Source organism: Budorcas taxicolor, chromosome 1, assembly GCF_023091745.1.
Source record: "Budorcas taxicolor isolate Tak-1 chromosome 1, Takin1.1, whole genome shotgun sequence".
Classification (NCBI taxonomy): Eukaryota; Metazoa; Chordata; class Mammalia; order Artiodactyla; family Bovidae; genus Budorcas; species Budorcas taxicolor.
In genome coordinates this window covers 212,965,009-212,986,829 of record NC_068910.1, presented here as the reverse complement: position 1 = coordinate 212,986,829, position 21,821 = coordinate 212,965,009, and the positions used below count along the sequence as shown (strand labels likewise).

Below are 21,821 nucleotides of genomic sequence, written 5' to 3'. Positions count from 1 at the left end.
ACAGCCCCCCTTGCTTGTCTGAGTCTTGACAGACCAGATTGGAACATTCCTGCTGCCTTCTGGATCTTTCTTTGTGGATGAGTAGAAACATAAGACTCAGAGAAAAGCAGCCAAACACGGACTATGTCATTACGATTATTTTTGTCTTTACTCTGAATATAGGAGCCAAGATGACATCATAGGGCCCTACTTCACAATTCATTGAGCTTCATTTTTCACCCACTAAATTAGCCACCAAAAAAACAAAGCAAAACAAAACACAGAACCCAAACAAAAACCCATGTTTTTCAGTGTTATCCAAGATGGGCAAAGATATAATAAAACAAGTATGGATACTCTTAAATCTTGTTTTAAATCTTGGTGGACTTGTAAATTGGAAAATCCTTTCGAAAAGCAATTTGGAAGTAGGCATCAGGAATCAAAGATCATATTCTTTGACCCAATAATCTACTTCTGCTGCTGCTGCTACTGCTAGAATCCTACTTCTAGTAATCTAGAAATAGTCAGATATATGTGAAAATCCATACTCTGGAAGATTTATAATCAGATATGAATAGTACACAATCAGTAATTTAATTTATAATTAAATAAATAGTACACAATCACTGGGAATGTTATCCATCAACAGAAAGACTAACAATATAGAGAAATGGCCAGAGCAGTTAAAATAAATTATAGTTAGAAGATTAAAACCTTTAAAACGTACATGCGTGAAAGGACTAGAAAATATGGGAAAGTAATAATAGTTGTTAGGGTAAATAATTAAAGCTTTCATTTCTGTTTTCCAAACTACCTATATAGTATGATTAGTTTCATAAATTAAAAATCTTGCATACCTCTAACCATTGTTAAGGGAAAATATTAATTTAACTGCCATGAATTTAGAATTTATGATTACTATCTGGACAGAGGTTAAATTGGAATTTCCTCTATTGATGGGCACAGACAAAATTATAGGCAAAATATTTAAATTACTTTCGTAGTTTAAGTCCAGTCATTTTTTTTAAGCATACTTTAGTTAACTGAATGCATTTGTAAGAAGTAGAACTGTATTAGAAGACTTTTTTCCCACCACACCAGACTACTGTTGTCTGACTCAACGGTTTCATTCTCTTTTTGACAATTACTGGAGGAGGTGGTGTGTAAGTGTTTAAGAAGAAAAAGCAGGTCATGTCAGGTGGCGAGCATGGCTGTAGGAAATGGACTGTTTTGTTGCCCTTTTCTAATAGGACAATCGATGCATTCATTTGCTAACTGGAGGGACTCTCTCATACCCACTAGAACTTTCTTTGTCAAAGAATATATTCCTCACACCACCCTGCAAAAACAACAAAATCCATTGCCAGCAAGAACTGCATACGGCTGCACCCCAGTTTATAGGAAAGGGGGTGACTGCAGTCAGAGCTCCCGCCCCTGCTCCAGAGTATCATGACTTCATCTTTACCAAAGACTTCATTCATCCTCGCTAAAAATCCTCTGAGTTTTTATAACTTCAGGATTCTTTTAATAACACACTCCTTTTCTATAATGCCCTCTGACTGTAACCCAGTCCATAAACCTCTCTCCCAGACCCCGCCCTGAAGGCCTCCTCAGCCCCCCATTACAGACGGGGTCTGCGGGGGGAACTTTCATCTTCCTCGTTGCCTTTTAATGCTTATCGTAAAAAGTGGTCTGAGAAGTTACAGGCAGCTTCATTACATGGAGGCACACCAGTAATCTCCATTTCATTAGGATGCTAAGTTCAGCCCCACCGCTCTTGGCTCACCGAGGGTCATTCGCTGGAGCAGCGTGAGCAGCAGGTCCAAGGTCCTGTTGATACCCACGATCCGCAGAAGAACCAACTCTGGTCCCGCATGCTCCGCTGCTTTGCTCTGCGTGTGTGCGTCCCAGCAGCACGTGGACCCAGGTCACGGTGTGGTGGGTCATCGTCCGAGGTACCCTGCAGATTGGCCGGCTGCATGTGTTCCTCGAGGTGCGTTGTGCAGGCCTTTAGGAGGGTTACGGAGGGGCATGTGCACAGTGCCGCCTCAGGAGGACCAAGTGCCATCCCTAGGAGATGCCCTGGTCTTATGGGGGTGGTCACCAAACGGCTCACTAGACGGAGTTGAGTGCATGCAACAGAATGGAAACAGAAAAACCTGTGACCCAACTCCAGGCAAGCCGAGCTATAACAGCCAAAGAAATATACACGGGGCCACTGGGATCCACCAGGAACCCTGACAACCCTCATAGTCAATGGACACCATTAACTAGATAACTCTTGAGAGTCCCTTGGACAGCAAGGAGATCCAACCAGTCCATCCTAAAGGAAATCAGTCCTGAATATTCATTGGAAGGACTGATGCTGAAGCTGAAACTCCAGTACTTTGGCCACCTGATGGGAAGGACTGACTCATTTGAAAAGACCCTGATGCTGGGACAGATTGAAGGCAGGAGGAGAAGGGGATGACAGAGGATGAGATGGTTGGATGGCATCACCGACTCGATAGACATGAATTTGAGTAAGCTCCGGGAGTTGGTGATGGACAGGGAAGCCTGGTGTGCTGCAATCCTTGGGGTCGCAAAGAGTCGGACACGACTGAATGACTGAACTGCACTAACTAGATAACAGCAGAAATGGTTTCTGGTCTTGTCTTCAGCACAGGCGGTCTTGGCCTTGATCGGCCTGGGGATGATGAGCACCAGCGTCAGGCAGCCCTGGATGACTTTATCAGGTGTTTCCAGGGTCTTTTCTCTTAATCTTCTTTACAATCAGGGATGTAAGAAGGAGACATCAGATGATTCCTCTTTTTCCAGAATGTCCTTATGAGAGAGCACCTTGGGTGGAGAATGCCTTTATTAATCCAGAGCACTCAAGTTGCCAGCCCTCCTTGAGGGCTCACTGTGGGGGGGTGGTCCATCTCTTATCCCAGTGGGTTAACTAAAGACTGCAGTGTGCTCGGTACTCTGCTCAGGGTGCCCATGCAGGGCGACCCGTTCCTTCCTCCCAGGGCCCTGTAAAGAGATAAAACCTAGTTTTATGCACAGGGACAGGGACTTGGCATAGAGAGGTGACCCCAGAGATGCACCCCCCCCCAAGCAAAAGCACCTCCGTTGGGTTTTCTGTGACCCCCACTGTGGTAGAGGATCCCTGCTCCAGAAGCCCCTCAGCCTGATCGAACCAAGTGCCCCCTGAACGGTGGTTGTGCTGGAGCTAGAATGGCCTGGCACTCTCTCAAAGGCAGACACTCCATTGCCAATTTTCCGCTAAGATGAAAATGGTATTGGCTGAAACTCCGATGCTTTGGCCACCTGATGCAAAGAACTGACTTGTTGGAGAAGACCCTGATGCTGGGAAAGACTGAGGACAGGAGGAGAAGGGGACGACAGAGGACGAGATGGTTGGATGGCATCACTGACTCAATAGACATGAGTGTGAGTAAAGTCCAGGAGTTGGTAATGGACAGGGAGGCGTGGCGTGCTGCAGTCCATGGGGTCGCAAAGAGTTGGATATGACTGAGTGACTGAACTCACTGACAATGGTGCCCCATCCCACCTGGTCCTGGGAGACACCCTTAGAAGAGCATCCCAAGTTACATCAGGGCTTGCAGCGGAAGTGACAGTGCCCTGGTGCTCACCAACCAAGGTCAGCTTAGTTTCCACACGTGTTCACATCTTTAAATGCAATTCATGTGCCTTGTCCTCTCTCCCCCGACTCTACCCTTTAGGAAGTGAGCCATCTCCCCCTTACCCTTGATGCCTCTTATTATCCCTAGGACTTAGATGGCCTGCATGGTCTTGTGTTGCTGACTGTCCTTGCTGCCGAGGTCTTTTTCTCCCTGGTTTGATTAAACATTCAGTGAGAATGCACCATTATGTAACGTTTCTTCGCATATATCTTCCATATATCTAACATGGCATTTTAATTAATAGGAATCCAGTAACCATCTTTATTATTAAAAACTCCACCCGGTTGGACGTACTCTGTTATTGTTTCAGATGGTTCAGGATGCCTTTAAAAAAAGTTTTTTTTAAAGGAAAAGGAAACAAAGAAAATGCATGGGAAAGATTTATGTATTTAGCTGGGGGAGGGGGAAATTAAACTCCTCATAATAGTTTTTAAATTAAATTTCATACTCGTCCAAATCCTTTCCTTCTCCACCCCTTCCTCTGATATTCCCTCACTCATTAAAGCATAGGATTTTGATGGTATTCGCAGGGAAGCTGATTTACTGGAATAAAGAAGTTCTTTAAGTTTTAAATTTTGGAACTCTCCCAGTGTGTCTGAACCCGGGTTTCAGATTTTACTGGCATTTTGTTGGCAGAGCAGTCTTTGGAGCCCGTCCTTATTTGAGCATGTTTCCTAACACCTTCGGCGGTATGGTACTATGTTTTTTAGATTTAAAAAAAAAAAAAAAGTTTAAATAGAAAAGCATATATAAACATATACAGAAGATTGATTCTGAAATAGCCAGCAAAATAAAAGGACAGTGAAACTCAAAAGTTATCAAATGAGAAGCACTTTATTTTTAAAGCAAGGAAATTCTTTTTTTCTTTTTTTAATATTTAGTTTTAGTTGCACTGGGTCTTACTTGCTGGATGTGGGCTTTCTCCGGCTACAATGAGCAGTAGCTCCTCTCGAGTTGCGGTGCGCAGCCTTCTCACTGCGGTGGTCTCTTGTTGTGGAGCATGGCTTCAGTAGCCGCTGCCCGTGGCCTCAGCAGCCGTGGCCCACGGGCTCAGTTGCCCCACGGCAGGCAGGATCCTCCCGAACCAGGGATTGAACTGCTGTCCTCTGCATTGCAAGGCAGCTTGCTAACCACGGGACCACCAGGGAAGCCCGAGAAAGCGCTTCCTTTTTAAGAGGTAGGGGATGAAGACAAGGATACCAGAAGAGGAGTGTTTTCGGGACAAACCCTAGGAAGGCTGACGTTTCATCTGCGTGCCTTCTCCTCTCCACGCACAAGTGTCCTGATGACTTAGGGCTGAGCATACTGAACCTCCACTGCCCTGGGCACATGGTGGGGACGGCAGTCACCAGGACCACAGACAGAGTCCACTGAGGCGATGGGAAAGCTTGTGGAGGTGAGGGGGGTGATGGGCTTTAAGCGTGGAGGGTCTCCAGAGATGCCACAAAGGGAATCCCTTGTCACCCCTGGGCCTGAAGGGGCAAGGGATGAAATAGTATCTCCCAGAACACCCTGGAGAATCTGTGCGAGCAGAGACTGAGTCCCAGCACTGGGAAAGAGGAAGTGAGATGCTCTGAGACCCAAAGCTAGTGTCCTACTCAGTGAGACAGGAACAAGGGCACTTCTGGTCAACAACCTGCACTTCTGTTTAACATCATCCTAGAAATGTTGGCCAATTCAGACGGACAAGAGTAGTCAATTAGAAGCATACAAACTGAGAAAGGGTTTCTCTGGTGGCTCAGTGGTAAAGAGTCTGCCTGCCAAAGCAGGAGCTGCTGGTTCAATCCCTAGGTCGGGAAGATCCCCTGGAGGAGGAGATGGCAAACCACTCTAGTATTCTTGCCTGGGAAATCCCATGGACAGAGGAGCCTGGCAGGCTACAGTCCAGGGGTCGTAAAAGAGCCCAATATGGCTTTATGAGAAAATAACAGCCACCAAAATGGAGAGAGAAGTAAAACTATCTCTCCTTGCACCTGATAGGATAGCATACCTGGGAAACCTTAGAGAATCAATGATAAAACTAAGAATTCAGTAAGGGAGCAGGCTATAAAACGTTCTAGCAAGGAGCCCAAGCAGAAACCAATCCCAAGGGTCAACAGAGTTGGCTAGAAAATGGGATTGGGGAGGCAGGGGGCTGGAAAATGATCATTTGAAGGAAAATCTGTTCTAGAATTGGACTCTGCACCAGGTTTGGTTCATGGGGGCTATATACCCAGCATATCATGGAGCAAAGCCCTGCATTAAAGAAAGAGGCCCCTCGTCCCATTGAGTGAAGCGTTAAGCTGGTGCTAAGCTTCCTGGTCGAGCAAGCTCTGGCATGCTGCTTGCTCTCTGCAGGGTGGGGTGCACAAGAGGCTCCAGAGAGAGGTCTGAGCATGAGAGGGAAGAAGGGTGACATCTAGGGCAGCAGGGTGGTGAAAGGATCAGTGGTTTGGGGGCCAGCTGGCAAGGGCAGAGATTTCTTCCTTGTAATTACCCTTGAAATGGCAACCATCTTGGGGTGGAAAAACCAGTGCCCAGGAAGGGCGTTTAAGTGGCAGGGTGGAGCCTCCCTTTCTAGAGGAAGAAATTCATTACCTTCACGTTGCTTTGTCTGCCCAGATGTTTCAGCAGCCACTTGGCTCTGCAGGCAAGGAAACTGCTTATTACAGTGTTTTATGTAAATGTAGTTAGGAAAGAATAGAATGTTTGAGACTGAACGTGTATAGAGCAGGCAAGAATACCTCTGCAGACATGCGCCGCAGACGTAATGGACTTTGGAGCAAGCGTGGTGGTGTTCGGTTTTTAAACATTTAGGACGACACTATTTCCATTCTTAAAAAAGGACCCCATTTTGATTTTACTCGGGTATAAATTTTCATAACTTTTCAGAAAAAGTATACCTATGAACAGATATAAGCCATTCCTTGCTCCTAGACAGGACAACTTAACACCCCAAAGATGTCAATTCTGTCCAAGGGCACAGGTTCAGTCCCTGGTCAGGGAACTAAAATCGGATTCCACATGGCCGAACAAAACGAAATAATCACTGACCAAATGGTGACTTTCTGTAAGGAAGCACGAGAAAGAAAAATATGCAATTATCTGTTCCTGTGTTCAGAAAGAATCGCAAGAACAATAAACCAGTAACTAAGACGAGTCGAATTGTTAATTGTAGAAAGAAGTTTGATGGGAAGACTTCAATAGAAGGAATAAGTGGGAGGAAAGTGACACTTCTCAGAGTTTACTTTTCTGTACAGTTTTAACTCTTGGAATCAAGTTAAAGAATAAAGAAACAAGAATGGCAGGGTGATTCTGTAATGGAACACAAAAGTACAGTTCAACCTCACCTTATTTCTGAAGACTTAACATAGCTGCACTCAAGTAAAAGAGAAAACGAACAAACCCTAAGAACTTTAAAGCACAGTAGCTGACTATATACCCTCAGGCTAAAGACAAGAAGAACTGGAGAACCCTAGTTAGTACGTTTGTTTTTCACAGTAGCACAGGTCAGCAATTCTGAAATCACTTTCTGTGTGTCAGAGTGTTGAGCAAATAAGTAAATATATTGGAGATAATGGGAGCCAGATTTCTCATTATTTGAGAAGGAAGTTACAGATACAGAAAGGGGGAGAAGAGGAACTTCCCTGGAGGCCCAGCGGTTAAGACTCCATGCTTTCAATGCAGGGGCTGCAGTTTCCATCCCTGGTTGGGGAACTAAGATCCTACCTGCTGCTCAGCATCGCAAAACGAAATGAAATAAAATAATAAAATAAAGGAGAGTAAAATGGGCCTAGTGCTGTTGGTTTGGAACTGGGAATTTTCAATTAATTCATGGTGTTGGTTTTTTTTTAATTCATGGGTTTTAAGATGGCTGGACTGATGCACTTTTTTGTTCTTTCCTAACACCCAGATTTGTTTTTTAAACACCATTCTCCTCTAAAAGGAACCAGAGCTCCTTGGAGAAAAGGCCAGGTCCAGGGCTGGTCCTGGGAAAGTTCAGGATGGGCGTGGAACCTCTTCTTCTTGCCAAAAAGTAAGGAAGTGCTGAAAGATGACAGGGCCTTGTCAGCAGGAGACAGACATCAGCTTGAAGAAGCTTCTACTTGCCAAATCTGGGATAATAGGGGCATCAAAATAAACAATGATAGGAAAAATCTACAGAATAAAGAAGACTCCACAAGTTCACTCTGCTAGAAAGAAAGGAAGAAAAGAAAAGCATGTGCGAGAAGAAGAAAAAGCTCTTCCTTATAGTAGCGTTGCAACAAGTACACCTGGAGGAAATGATGGAGTCAGAGAAACCACTCTTTAGCAGCATCAAATAAATAACTGATGTGAGTAAAATCATCATCTACGGATGCTAAGACTAGTAGATTAAATTTCATGGGAAATGGGATATTCATCTCCCCACATGTACTTAATTAACTACAGTGGGAAACTGGCACCTTGGCAGTGGAAAACCCCTAGCACACCCCACCTTACCCAAGTGGGCCAACCGTAATGCACCAGTACCAGGACCGGCAACACCAGGTGCTTCCTGACACGGGGCATTGAGAAGGTTGTTGATTAGTTGCTAAGATCCTGGTGCTGGAAGAGACTGAGGGCGAAAGGAGAAGGGGGCGACAGAGGACGAGATGGCATCATCGACCCAAGACGTGAATTTGAGCAAACTCCAGGAGATAGTGAGGGACAGGGGAGCCTGAAGTGCTGCAGTCCATGTGGTCGCAAAGAGTCGGACGTGCCTGAGTGACTGGACAACAACCACAATGATCGTAGATGTACCACGCTGATACAAGATGTTAATTACAGGGAAACCAGTTGGGGTGAGGTTGAGGGAGTATATGGAACCCTGTGCATTCTGCTCAGTCTTTCTTTCATTCTTTAGGGTCTCGTTGTTGTTTTGGTCACACTGCGTGGTGTGCAGGATCTTAGTTCCCCAACCAGGGATTCAACCAGTGTCCCCTGCAGTGGGAGCTCGGAGTCCTCACTGCTGGACCACCAGGGAAGTCCCTGATTTTTTTTTTTTTAAATAAACCTAAAGCCACTCAAAAAATAAAGTCTATTAATTAAAATAAATTCTAGATTGTGACATAAGCATTATATGAAATTCAGATTTCTGTGTCAGTATAATTTCTTTGAAATACAGCCAGGTGTATTTACATGTTGTGTATAGTTGCTTTTGTGCTTAGACAGAAGGATTGAATAGTTGCCATGGAAACCATACAGCTCACAAAAGACTATAATATTTACTCTCTAGTCTTTACAGAAAAAAGTTTGCTGATCCCCAGGTTCGATAACAGTGTTGTATCATTGTTAAGTTCTTGATTTTGATCATTGTATGTTGATGAATGTTAAATCATACCCTTACTTTTTCAGAAAGATACACCGAAGAATATAGGGATAAAGAGACATTATGGCTGCAACTTACTCTCACATAGTTCAGAAAAAAGAATTATGGACAGACTATGGAGTATCCTACGTGGTAAAAAAAAGTCAACATTTGGGAAGTCTTGGTGCTGGGTGAAGTTCAGTTCAGTTCAGTCACTCAGTCATATCTGACTCTCTGTGACCCCATGGACCGCAGCACGCCAGGCTTCCCTGTCCATCACCAACTCCCGGAGTTTACTCAAACTCATGTCCATTGAGTCGGTGATGCTGGGTGAAGGGCAGGTAGGAGTTCTTCATACCGTATCCTCACAAGTTTTCTGGAAGTCTGGTTTTATTTCAAAGTAAAAGGTTGAAAGCAAAATGAACAAAAGATCATGGGCCTTAGAACCAACCAGAACTTGAATCCCTGATTTGCTGGCTCTGGGGCCTCAGAGAAGTGGTTTTCCCTTTCCAAGACTGTGTCCTCATCTGACTTGCAAAGCGTAGATGAGATAATGCCTGTAGAGGGTGACTTGTAGTACAGAAAATCAGCACTGATTCCAGGTGGCCAAGCTGAAAGGTCTACAGTGCCTTTAGGAAGATGATTCCCAGAGGTCTGCTTCCTTATGGTCAGGATGAGTCAGTCCATCTTCTGAAATGGCAGCCACGTTTCCAAACAAAAGGCCCTCTGTTGGGGTAAGTGAGCCATGATGACGGCTCCAGTTGAAGATGATGGACTCTGATCAGCCTGAGAGGAGCGTTGCGGAGATGCTTGCTGTGATCTGGGGACTCCTAGTGGAGGGGTTAGGACATGGTCTGAGTTCCCACGTGTGGTGGCAGTTTTATGCTGAGGATCTAGGATCAGGACTGCCTTGGAAGCTTGGCCTGAGAGGTTGTTGTTGTTTAGTTACGAAGTCATGTTCAACTCTTTTTGTGACCCCATGGACTATAGCCTGTTAGGCTCCTCTGTCCATGGAATCTTCCAGGCAAGAATACTGGAGTGCATTGCCATTTCTTCCTCCAGGGGATCTCCAACCAGGGATCAAACCCGCATCTCCTGCATTGCAGGCAGATTCTTTACCACTGAGCCATCAGGGCTGCCCCCTGTGAATTCTATAACAGCATTGGTCTAAGGTTGCAGGTGAAATTGTTATTGTTGTTGCTGTTTAGTCACTAAATCATGTCTCTCTCTTTGACCCCATGGACTGTAGCCTGCCAGGCTCCTCTGTCCATGGAGGTGATGCTCAGACATCTGATATTTATGGCACAATATCAGGGGTAAGAAACAATGGTTTGAGTTTATCTTGAGTAATACAGACCAAAACAATAAATGTTTGATGGACTGGAAGGTGCCTCAGTCTGAAAGCTGAGTCCACAGGACGCCCTCCCCGTGAGCAGTTAAGTGATTTGGCAGTAGAGTAGATGCTGCTCTGTATGAGGTTGGAAATGGGGAAGATTAGATAAAAACCTATGAGTGATTGGGATGCTAGGAGATATGGAACGCTATCAGAGCAGCTGACCCCAGACATCCTTCAACAGGAGGACAGGTGGGGCCTCTGCTTCTGGGGCGCACCCAGGGGAGGCATGACGGTTCTACTCTTGGGCAGTCCACACTCCCACTTTGCCTCTAACTGAAATAAGTGCTCCTCCTGTTAGATCATACACCAAACACGCCTAAGGGAAAATGATCTAGAGCTTACTTCTTTGACAGCATTCCAGAAAGGCAGGCTGATGATGGGTAGCTTTAAATGTCAAATCCAGACGCTAACAGAAGAACCACAGTAGTAAAACTTGTGCCTGTGTGTATCGCTGACCAAAGTTATTTGTAAGCAGTAACATACAAAATGTGTTATCTCTAAAAGCAATAACCTAAAAACGTATCATCTTTAAAAAGTCAAATAGATACTTCAACCAACTGTTTATACCTTTCCTAAGTGAGTTTGGAGACCCTCAAACTGGAAATGAAGATTTTTTTGCAACCCAGCTGTAAGTGTTACTGTAAACGCTTTTTAGCCCAGCTTCAGATCAGGTTAGTATGTGTGTGTAAGAGAGATGGGAGAGGGGGCCAGAGGTTCGGGGAAGAGACATTACCTCTAGACTTTGTGAACGGTCCAAAACCAGACGTGTGCTACCCCTTCTTCTCCTCTCCTTCTCCTTGACCACCCTCCTTACCCCACGAGGAGGAAATGCGAGGCCTTCCTCTGTGCTGGAAGTAAGGAGTCCTGGGATCTACAACCAAGAGAAAGTGATGCTTTAAGCACCGATGCTGTGATGGAGCATCTTGTGTATCCCTTCACGCTTCGTTCTTAGGGAGCCTGAGACCACACCAGGTGTTCTGTGTCCTCGGTGACTGAGAGATGGAGAGAGGAGGAGCCCGTCACTCAATGTTAGTTCATGTCAACACTGGGGTTCAAATCCAGACCTGTCCCATTTCCTGAGTCACCTCTGCCGTGACATTTCTCAAGTTCCCCGGGAACCTTTCGTTTCCCGCCAGGAGCAGTAACCCCCTGGTCCCTGGAGAACACCGTGCTTTTCTGGGACTATTGGTCTCTGCTTGGCCCCCAAATGCCTAGCTCTCTATTCTGAAGTCGGTGGTCCAGGGTCCAGCATCTTTCACCCTAGACCATCTCCCTGTGCATGTCAGAGCCCTACCACCCTCCTTGCTCCAGTATATGCATTCTTGGGAGCAGAAAACACGATTCATTTTCTTTCCAAAAGCGATACTGTGCATTCTTGAATAGAAGGCAACTTTAAAAAAAATTGATTGTACTTTTAGAGTGAAACGTTTTTTAAAAATCCTTAAATTTTAGGTTTTGAACTTTGTTTAAAAAAACAGTGATGCTCAGATATAATGGTTGGTGTTCCCAATGTACTACATTTGAAACCGCCCCCCTTTTTTTTTCCTGATGATGAATGCACTCCAAGTATAGAAACAGTGGAAAATTCAGACAAAATATAATGAAACTAAAAACCACTTGGAATCTTAACTCCCAGAGATTGCACAGGAGAGCACAATGAAGAAACTAAAGCCATGATATAATTCTACATCCTCCTTCTGGATGTAGCCACTGTTAATAGGTGTCCTGTATTTGTCTAAGAATGCACATCGGAATACATAGCCTACGTAGGTGGGCTCATACCATGATGTTGTTTTTAAGCCTTTTTTTTTTTTTATTGCCAACAAAATAAAAATGTCCATAACTAAATGTCTACTTCATTTTAAGAGTTCAGGGACTTCCCTAGTGGTCCACTGGTGAAGACTCTGCTTTCACTGCACGGGGCCTGAGTTCCCTGGTTGGCGCAGCCAAAAATAAATAAGCAAGAATGAGCAGTCCTTCCAATCATTAGAAGATATTTTGTATAATAGATTGTGTGTGTGTCGTAGTTTTTAAGAGGAAAAGTATAGAAAAATATACATTTCTAAGAAGGACTTCTTTGGATGACTTTTCTGCTTTGTACTTTCCTGTGTTTTTCCAGTAACTACGCTCATAACTTAAAGTAACCACAGCTAATATTTTGGTATATTTCCTAATAATTTTTAAAAGTATATTTTAAAGCACCTGTGGAATCATGCTGCATATAGGAGTTTCCACACTCTCTAAATCTTCTAATGGTGTTCAGCGGGCATTTGTCGGTATCACTGATGGCTTTATAATATTTTTTCATGTTGGGGATACTATGATTTTTCTTTCCTCTATTGTGGACTGTTTGTACTGTTTATGATTTTTTTCACTGTGCAATGCTGTGATGAAATAGCTGTGTCCCTTAATTATTGTTTCCCTGTCTGAATATTCCTTAGAACTCAATCTTAGGGATATAGTCACTGGGTGAGAAGGTATAAAAATTTTAAGGCTCCCATTGCATATGAACAGACTGGTTTTAAGAATTTCTGCTCTTTAGTTACAAATTAAATAAGGTCTTGTTCATTGGTTATAATAAAATGGATGCTACAGGTGACTGTTATTATCTTATTTTTAAAGCAGGTCTTTTAGTCCTATTCTTTGACATATTTACAAATATTATGAATGTGTGCTAAGTCACTTCAGTTGTGTCTCACTCTTTGAGACCCAGTGGACAGTAGCCCTCCAGGCTCCTTTGTTCATGGGATTCTGTGGGTTCCCAACAAATATTATATCTAAACATAAAAACCATGCTTCTTTCCCCCAAATTTTTCAAAAATAATTTTCAAATTAAATGCAAGCAGTCATCAATGGATAAAGTTGTGGTGTGTGTATATATATATAATGGAATGTCACTCAGCCATAAAAAGGAATGAATTTGAGTCAGTTCTAGTGAGGTGGAATGAGAAAAACAAATGTTGTAACACATATATGGAATCTGGAAAAATGGTACTGATGAACCTATCTGCAGGGCAGGAATACAATGGGGAAAGGAGGGGGTGGGATGAACTGAGAAAATAGTATTAATACATTACCATATGTAAAACAGATAGCTAATGGGAAGTTGCGTGTAATGCAGGAAGCTCGACCTGGTGCCCGGTGACAACCTAGAGGGGTTGGGATGGGGTGGGAGGAGGGAGGGAGGTTCAAGAGGGAGGGGACAGGTGTGTACTGGTGGCTGATTCACCAGTTGTATGGCAGAAACCAGCACAAACTGTAAAGCAATTATCCTCCAATTAAAAATAAAATAATTTTTTAAAAAAACAGGTAAGCAGTCACCTTAAAGAAAGTTTAAAAAAATAAAATCATCCTAATATAGCCACAGTTATTCTTTTGTCGACTCTCCCTCCCTTGCTTTTCTGTGAATTTTACATAGTTGGGGTAAAAGTGTATGTAGGTTTCATATCCTGTTTTTTAAAATTGAAAATTCTATTGCAAGCATTTTTCTGTGTTGTTATGTAATCTTCATAATTATCATTTCCCTAGTGAACTCTTATGTTTTTTCCAAATTCTCACTTTTATAGCACTGTGGTGAGTGTGGACTATTTCTTTAGGTTTGAATCCTCAAAGTGGATTGCTTTGACTCTGAATATAAACTTCTGCTCACTCAAAACTTTCACTCGCTTATACTGGTCTGTCTGGTTAGTTTCAGTGTCTTTGGTGTTCTAGAAGCCACTGTCTTCTAGGTTAGTGGCTTTTCCCACAGCCACGTGGAAGTCAGGGTGTTCTGGTTGGCCAGAGCATGCAGTGGGAACTGCGATGTCCTTAGCAACAAGGTGTTCCTGGCCCTGTCCTGTTTGCCAGGTGAGCCTTGGGGCTCTGTGTATTTCAGCCCGAAGCTATTGTTTAGTTGCTAAGTCGTGTCTGACTCTCTAATGACCCGGTGGAGGATAACCCACCGGGCTCCTCTGCCCATGGGACCTCCTAGGCAAGCATACTGGAGTAGATTGACATTTCCTTCTCCCAGGGATCTTCCCACCCCGGGGATCAAACCTTCGTCTTCTGAATTGGCAGGCGGATTCTTTACCGCTGGGCTAGAAGGGAAGTGTACCAAACAGAGCCGTCTCTTCCTGTGTCCCGGGGGTACCCAGTGCCTGCCCCAGCTGCTGATCTCAGGAACCGTTTACTAAACAGCCTTTTCCAACAAAGAAAAAAACCACAGAGGTGGGGAGGTGTCATTATGTAACCAGCTCCCCGCTTCCCCCCCGACCTTTTCTATTTCCTTTTGTCAGAACGACATCAGCTCGGGTTAGAAACGCATTTAGGGTGTCTCCTTTCCACTAAAGCAACCTAGCAACTCTACCTTCGGAGATGCAAATTTTCCATTTTGCCAAAGTTCATAAATGCTTCTTTGTGGACCGTGAGCCGTGTGGTTCTGCCCCCAGAGCTATCTCAGATCGCACAAATAAACCTAGCCGTTTTCACCTGGCTCAAACTAAGCATTACCCATTCCCCCGCCCCTCCCCCCCATTCATTGTTTCCCTCCTCACAGAATTTCCTCTTGGCCTTCAGCGTCACAAGCTCAGTCTTCTCATCAATATGCCCTGTTCACTGCTGCCAAGCCTCCAGCAGTTTAGTGCGTACGTTCCCTTCATCATTTTTCTTTGTTCTGGAGGCTTCTGGAAGCCTGTGTTTGGTTTCTGAACCTTCCCACCTCCCCACGCCTAACTCCACCATCACCGTGGCTGGCTCTAGCCATGACTGTCTACCATTTACCTGTTGATTTACAGAACATCCGAGATGGAAAAGAGCCTTTGCAATCTACTCACACGTGCAAAATCACCACCCCCCCCCAATCCCCTTTGCATAGAAAACTTCATTAGGTCTCCCTACCCCCTCGCCCCAGAGCCCAGCAGCCTTCGGAGCCCAGGTAAAGGTGGCTGGGTCTCTGCTGAGCCAGAGAAGACAATCTTATCTCCCCGCGTGGACAAAGCTTCCTTCTTTGGATTTTCCACGCAAGAAAAGGACGCTTTATTCTTGGAGCCCAGCAGCGTATAAGCAGAGCCGATCTCAATGGGTTATTCATGGTGTCCAAGAGAAATACCTCTGGAGCTGTATTTCATGTGAGATGGAAGTGGGCTTGGCACCCAGACAAGGGGGCTGCCTGCTTGCTGGCATGTCCTGTGCCTGTCGGCCCGGCCCAGCCCTTGCCCCGGGTGGCTGGGCTCTTCTTAGCCAGCCAAGGGCTCCCCCTCACCATGCCTGGGCACCACGAGGCTCTGCCCACCAGGGTCACAGAAAGGCGCTCTGAGTGTTTTGGCCTTTAAGTGTTCTCCTCTCACTGTGTCTAATGCTCCACTCCATTCCCCGAGCCAGACAGTGGAGGAAGCGCTTTCTGAGCGTGGTCCCTCTTCTCAGCGCAGGGATGCTCTGGAACCCGCCCTCAGAACAGAGTACCACCTCGCTGTCACCTCTGCCCTTGTTACTCCCCTCACCCCCAGAAAGTATTTCAGAGACATCCTGGCGGCTGCACTGACAGGTCTGATTTTTTACTTTGTTCAGTAAGTCCTACTGAGAGCTAGGAGGCGTCCCAGGTGGCACTAGTGGAAAAGAACCCACCTGCCAGTGCAAGAGATGACAGGTTCGATCCCTGGGTTGGGAAGATCCCCTAGAGAAGGGCGTGGCAACCCACTCCAAGATTCTTGCCTGGAGAATCCCAGGGACAGAGGAGCCTGGCAGGCTACAGTCCATGGGGTTGGGCTACAGTCCCCTGGGATCGCAAAGAGGCAGACACGACTGAAGCAACTTAGCGCGCACCGAGAGCTATGCCTGCTCATTTCCTGGGAATGCAGAGGAAAACCTTCCCAGTGTGAGTTAAATACGTAGAATGGAGCTGGGAGGAAATTCTGAGTGAGGGTTTTCCGCGCCGCACCGCCCCCCCTCATCCCGTTTCCTTTTCTTGGGGGAAAAAAAAAGTTTATGTTGTCTCTTTTGCTGGAGATACAGTGCACATTTCTACCCTTCCCCCAAAGGGAAGTTTGTATCCTTTTAAATAAAAACCATTTTAAAAGCAGAACTCAAGCCTAAAAGGATCCAAGGTTCTCCTGAGTTCTCAGAAGGTGTAGATTTATTTACTATAGTTAAAACATAATTAGTTCTCGGGGGATAGTGTGTCTTTTAAACAGCTTTATTGCCACCATATTAGTTTTCTGAATAATCAGAAACTTCTGTTATGATTATGTTCCAGTGTGCAGACAGAAACGCGCCTAAGTAGAAACAAATGTCAGGAATTGCTAGTTGTCACTCGCGGAAGGGGACACCACCTCAGCGGGGGAAGGAGGAATTTGATAGGATATTCCGAAGAAATATAACCTAACAATATCTTGGGTAAACTGAATGATAGCTTGGGCAGGTACTCGTGCCCCACCCCCCAGTCCACCTTTTTTTCCTTATTAAATGGTGTTTCCTGCATCCCTTTTCCATCATTCTCACTCCAGAAGCTGGGAATGGGCTCAGTATCCCTTGAAACCCAGAAGACGGCCCTTCCTTACTAACACTTTCGCAAATGGAAGCAAACAGCGTCCCCCACCTTGAGCCGTAGGCTCCCATGTCCTGTCCCAGTTCTGGCTCACCAGTCTTTCCCATCGTTTGCAGGTTGATGTTTGAGATGCCGCAGGAAATGGGTTTAATAGCCATCGCAGTCCGCCAGACGCAGGGCAAAGGTCAGTCATCTTTTGTTACCGTTTCTGTTGTTTTTGTTTTCTAAAATCTGTGACTCTCTCGTGGCCAGAGAGCCAACTGATTGCATGTGCTTATCATCGAGATGACTCCAGTTAGAAGTTGTTTGTTTTCACATTGCCCTAAAATGGAGGAAGAGGAAGGGAAATTGATTAGGAGGCTGAACTTCAGTAGAATTCAAGTGTTCCTCAAACCAAGATGTTTATTAAATCACTTGACATCCACCTGTGATTGTTTTAACGTTCTTTTACCTACATCTTGTAAATTCCTCTTCCCGACACATTCTAGGCGTTACTGTTTGTGAATAATAACTATGGTAGAGAGACATTTGTTTTCCGGAAGGTTCTCTGGGAGGTGCCTTCCGCGTCTAGACTGAGTGTCACCTGTCTCTCATCTGCCAGCCCCCACCCTGGCTGGCACTGGCGTTTGCATGGAGTGGGCCCTCGATCAGTGGGCAGTGCCTGTTCACAGAGTGCCCACCAAGGAGCAGAGGGCTGTCCAGAGCTTCCACCCCCTACTGACCTTCAGAGGCAGGAGCCCACATCCTCCCAGAATCCACTTGGGTTCCAGCTGCAAGCAGATTATTCCTGCTCAGGGGTCATACGTGGGCCACTGTCCCCTGCCCCTCCCCACCCCCAGCAGGTATCAGGCAGACCCCCAACTTTTAACTCTCAGAGGCTCTTATGCCCTTCCCAGAAGAAGCAATGAAATGAGAAATCCACTGTTTCCACTTCTTTCTCCTGAGCATGTCTTTTGAACATAACTCAAACAAAGAAAAAAGAATTATTCAAGGCTGTGGTGCTCAATACAGTAGTTTAAAAAAAAAAAAAAAGAGCCAGGGAAGAAATTATGTTATACCTCTCTTTTGAGAGAGGTATACTCTCTTTTATTTCCTCAACTTCTTTTTTAAGAAAAATAACTCGAGTTCATATCAGGAATCATTTTTCAAATTCAGCTTCCTTTAAAAAATAAATAAATACCATCCAGTCCCCCCACTTAAAAGTGTACAGTTCTATGGTTTTGTAAAACCATCACAATTGGGATCAGTTCTGAAAAACATGGCTTCCAGGACCTCTCCTGGATCAGTGTAGGTTCGGTCCAGTTTCCCCACTGTCTCCATTTCTGCCTGCATTGCCATATGGTGAGAATTAAACCGAGAGTGAGGTTCAGACACTGTGTAAGACTTTGAATCCTCAAAGCATGGATGATATGAGGCAGAACATTATGCTAATAATCGGAAACTTGTTCAGCCACAGAGCAGATTTTAAACAGCTTCTCTGTTGTTGAGTTAACCCCAGAATCTCCAGGCATTTTCATCAGTCTGGGTTTGTTCCAGCGGCACACATCTTCCGTTTGCGTTTCTGAGCCCTCCACGTATTTTCTGGCATCATGTGCACCTCAGTCTGCTCACAGTTCAGGCTGGCCATTTTCCTGACGGGGCTTGTGTTCCAGGGCGGGGAAAGAATGCTTGGCTGAGCCCCTTGGGATGCGCCCTTTCCACCCTGCTGGTCTGCATCCCGCTGAGATCCCCGCTGGGACAGAGGATTCCGTTTGTCCAGCATCTGATGTCCCTGGCCGTCGTAGAGGCAGTAAGATCCATCCCCGGGTACCAGGTATGTGCAGTTCATCACTGATACATCCCTGCCATGCACGCACATCTCCGTTTAGGTATGTTTGTAGCATGTGTGTGTCTGAAAGGCTGCTGTGTGTGGAGCCTCAGCCTGCTTTTTGTAAAGCTGGCTGCAGAGAGCTCCTGGAGTTTTAAAAGTGCCGTCAGGTTGATAGCTGCTTCGGGCTTGCTGGAATGTGTTCGTTTCCCAGAATTTCCCTTCTGTGCTGCTGAGAGATGTGTCCAATGTCCGAGTAAAGGCAGGCCTTTCTTTTCCTTTTCTTTCTTTTTGATTGAAGCACATTGGACTGGATGAGTCTATTTATCCATGGTGTTTTCTGGTGAAAAGACTTTTTATAGGCCTAAACAAACCTCGGGCAGCCAGTCTGTGTGCCTCAACTTCACAGTCAAGGCAGGAGGTGGGGTTCCAGGTGGCCCAGTTCAAGGCAGTGTCTACTCTCGGGCCATTCCCTGGAGGGCACAGGCAGCCTTGCCCAGGCCACGCCCTCAGGATGGAGAGGCAGCAGGCCACTGGACCGCTCTGTTTCTGTTACCCAGGTTGACCGCTGGCGCTTCATGGAGACTAATAAACTCAGTATCCTCTAATCAGTCAGTTCAGTTCAGTCGCTCAATCGTGTCCAACTCTTTGTGACTCCATGGATCGCAGCGCACCAGGCCTCCCTGTCCATCACGAACTCCTGGAGTTTACCCAAACTCATGCCCACTGAGTCGGTGATGTCATCTAGGCATCTCATCCTCTGTCGTCCCCTTCTCCTCCTGCTCTCAATCTTTCCCAGCATCAGGATCTTTTCCAATGAGTCAACTCTTCACATCAGGTGGCCAAAGTATTGGAGCTTCAGCTTCAACATCAGTCCTTCCAATGAACACCCAGGACTGATCTCCTTTAGGATGGACTGGTTGGATCTCCTTGCAGTCCAAGGGACTCTCAAGAGTCTTCTCCAACACCACAGTTCAAAAGCATCATTTCTTCAGCGCTCAGCTTTCTTTATAGTCCAACTCTCACATCCATACATGATGTGATATGACTCAGTAAAATGAGTTGCTCCTGGGTATCTCCATAGCGTTCTACTCAAGACATTTCTGCCTGATTCTGGCTAGTTCAAGGCCATCCTTCACTCTGGAGCAAGAGCTCCTTAAGGAAAAAGAGCCCCCAAGAGTATTGTTCCCTGCCTTCAGCCCCACCCCACTGCCCCGCCCTCCTCCCTAGCACATGATGGTCCCCTTTCCTGTGGTTATTGATCTTGGGATAATCGATTTAATTCCCAAGCCGGGCGTCTTCAGTGTTTCTGATGGCGGTGCACAGTGAAGAGGGAGAGGAGACTGAGATTCCTGTGCTCTTTGTTTAGGTCTCCTTCCTCTGGCCCCGCGGGGCACTTTACTACTCCAGGTATTGCTCCAAAGAGGTGATCAGCTCTCTGAAAAAGAAGAGAGCCCGAGACTCCCTATTCTGTCCATTTCTAGAATATTCTGCTCATCTTTGTGTTTCCTTTTTTAAGTTGGGCGACCTCTCCTGGTCCCTTTGTGTCTTGAGACTGCTTGATTAATATGCAGATTTTCCTTTCAGGATATCAATTTGCGAGTGAAGTGGCCCAATGATATTTATTACAGTGACCTCATGAAGCTTGGTGGAGTTTTGGTGAACTCCACACTTATGGGAGAAACATTTTATATACTTATTGGTAAGTTTTTAAAGCCCTTCCCCCTAGAATTTTTAGATTAATAGAAATAAAATGGCTCACACATGGCTCCATTGAGGGGAGTGGATTATCATCTGGGATTTCTTTTTCTTTGAGCTTTGACTTAGAGAACACAATATGTATGCAGAACAGGCCAGGTGGGTAGAAAGCCTTTCAGAGAGTTTAGCGTTTGTACCTCTGGCAGTGGAAACCACCACATGGGTATCTCATCAAACAGGCTTTTTCTTGCACCTCTCTACACTCCCGCTTCTTGTTGAATTAGACATGATGACGATATCCACTTCGTTGCCTGGTAATAAGAAAAGTTAATTTCAAGGATGGGTGTCCTTGCGTTCTTAATCTGACCTTCCCAGGCCATGGAAAAGTTGCCTTCTTTTTGACCTTCAGAAGACCCTCCAGGCTGGTCAGGGTGAGGTAAAGATTCCCCGTTTCACCTCAGCACATCCTCATCAGGCAAGGAGATGGATTCAGAAGCAGTTCGAGAAGTTCCTAGGTGTCCCTGGTCATCCAAGCATCACCTTCTCCCTAATGCCCAGAGGAACTGGAGTGGGGTTCAGAAATCAGCAGTGGACAGAAAACGTGTGGTGGTGTGTGGGGAGTGCCAGCCAGAGAACACACGGCGTGTGTTTCCAGCGCTGCTGCCAACTGGCAGTGTTATTCGAGGGAGGTTATTTCCTCCCCTCCAAGCTCCGTCTCCCATGTGTAAATGAGTAACTGGGCTGGATACAGAGGTTCTGAATAGGGACAAAGGATGGCTTCAGGGAGCTGAGGAATTCTCTGTCAGTGAGGGGGGAACGAAACTTCCTTCTGAGAGAATTCATAGCTTTTATTGACGTCATAAGGCCATGGGAGGTAAGCAGGGGGCACAGAGGGCATCTTTGGGGAAAGATTCAAAAAGTCACCATCAGTGGCACCTGCTGGTCCTTAGAAAGACACAGCCTAAGTTGGCAGCGGTCCACGTGGCTCTTTCCCCAGGACCGTGCATTTTCCGAGTGCAGGGGAGCTTCTTCAGTGCTGCGTACGCTTAGCTGAGTGCCTTACACCGGCACAGGACCTTCCATTCTTGTGTATGTTGTTGATGAAAGCACAAACGAACAACTGCGAATTCTTCCCTGCTTTTGTAGTTGTTTGTTTTTTCCCAGGTGTCATTTACATTGGTTTGTATTTTAGTAGCCAGTATATTAAAAATAATAATAATAATTTGGGGCCAGCCAAGCTTTCCCTTCATACCGAAAACAGCTCAGCACATTTATCAAAAAGTACTGTTATTATGAGTGTTATTATTCTAAGACAAGTATTTGGGAACTTCTCTTCTCAGAGGCCCTGGAAAAATGGTCAGCTCGCTTGCCTAGTTCTTGCAGTATTTCACTTCTTATTGAAGCCCTCTTTGAGGTTGATTCAG

General features: G+C 45.5%; 2 protein-coding genes across 5 annotated transcripts in view; one reads left to right on the top strand and one right to left on the bottom strand.

Moving 5' to 3' along the window:
* The window catches only part of HLCS (holocarboxylase synthetase), a 192,822-nt gene that overhangs the window by 164,949 nt on the left and 6,052 nt on the right, over positions 1-21,821 (top strand). For all 3 annotated transcript variants that reach the window (XM_052648914.1, XM_052648924.1, XM_052648930.1), the window contains 3 exons: positions 17,009-17,076; positions 18,545-18,705; positions 20,287-20,401. In XM_052648914.1, the coding sequence (XP_052504874.1) occupies positions 17,009-17,076; positions 18,545-18,705; positions 20,287-20,401 (344 nt within the window). The remainder of the gene's footprint in view (positions 1-17,008; positions 17,077-18,544; positions 18,706-20,286; positions 20,402-21,821) is intronic.
* The window catches only part of SIM2 (SIM bHLH transcription factor 2), a 64,186-nt gene continuing 58,968 nt past the window's right edge, over positions 16,604-21,821 (bottom strand). For both annotated transcript variants that reach the window (XM_052648952.1, XM_052648961.1), the window contains exon 11: positions 16,604-17,214. In XM_052648952.1, coding sequence (XP_052504912.1) covers positions 17,117-17,214 — 98 coding nt within the window. In that variant the 3' untranslated portion in view covers positions 16,604-17,116. The remainder of the gene's footprint in view (positions 17,215-21,821) is intronic.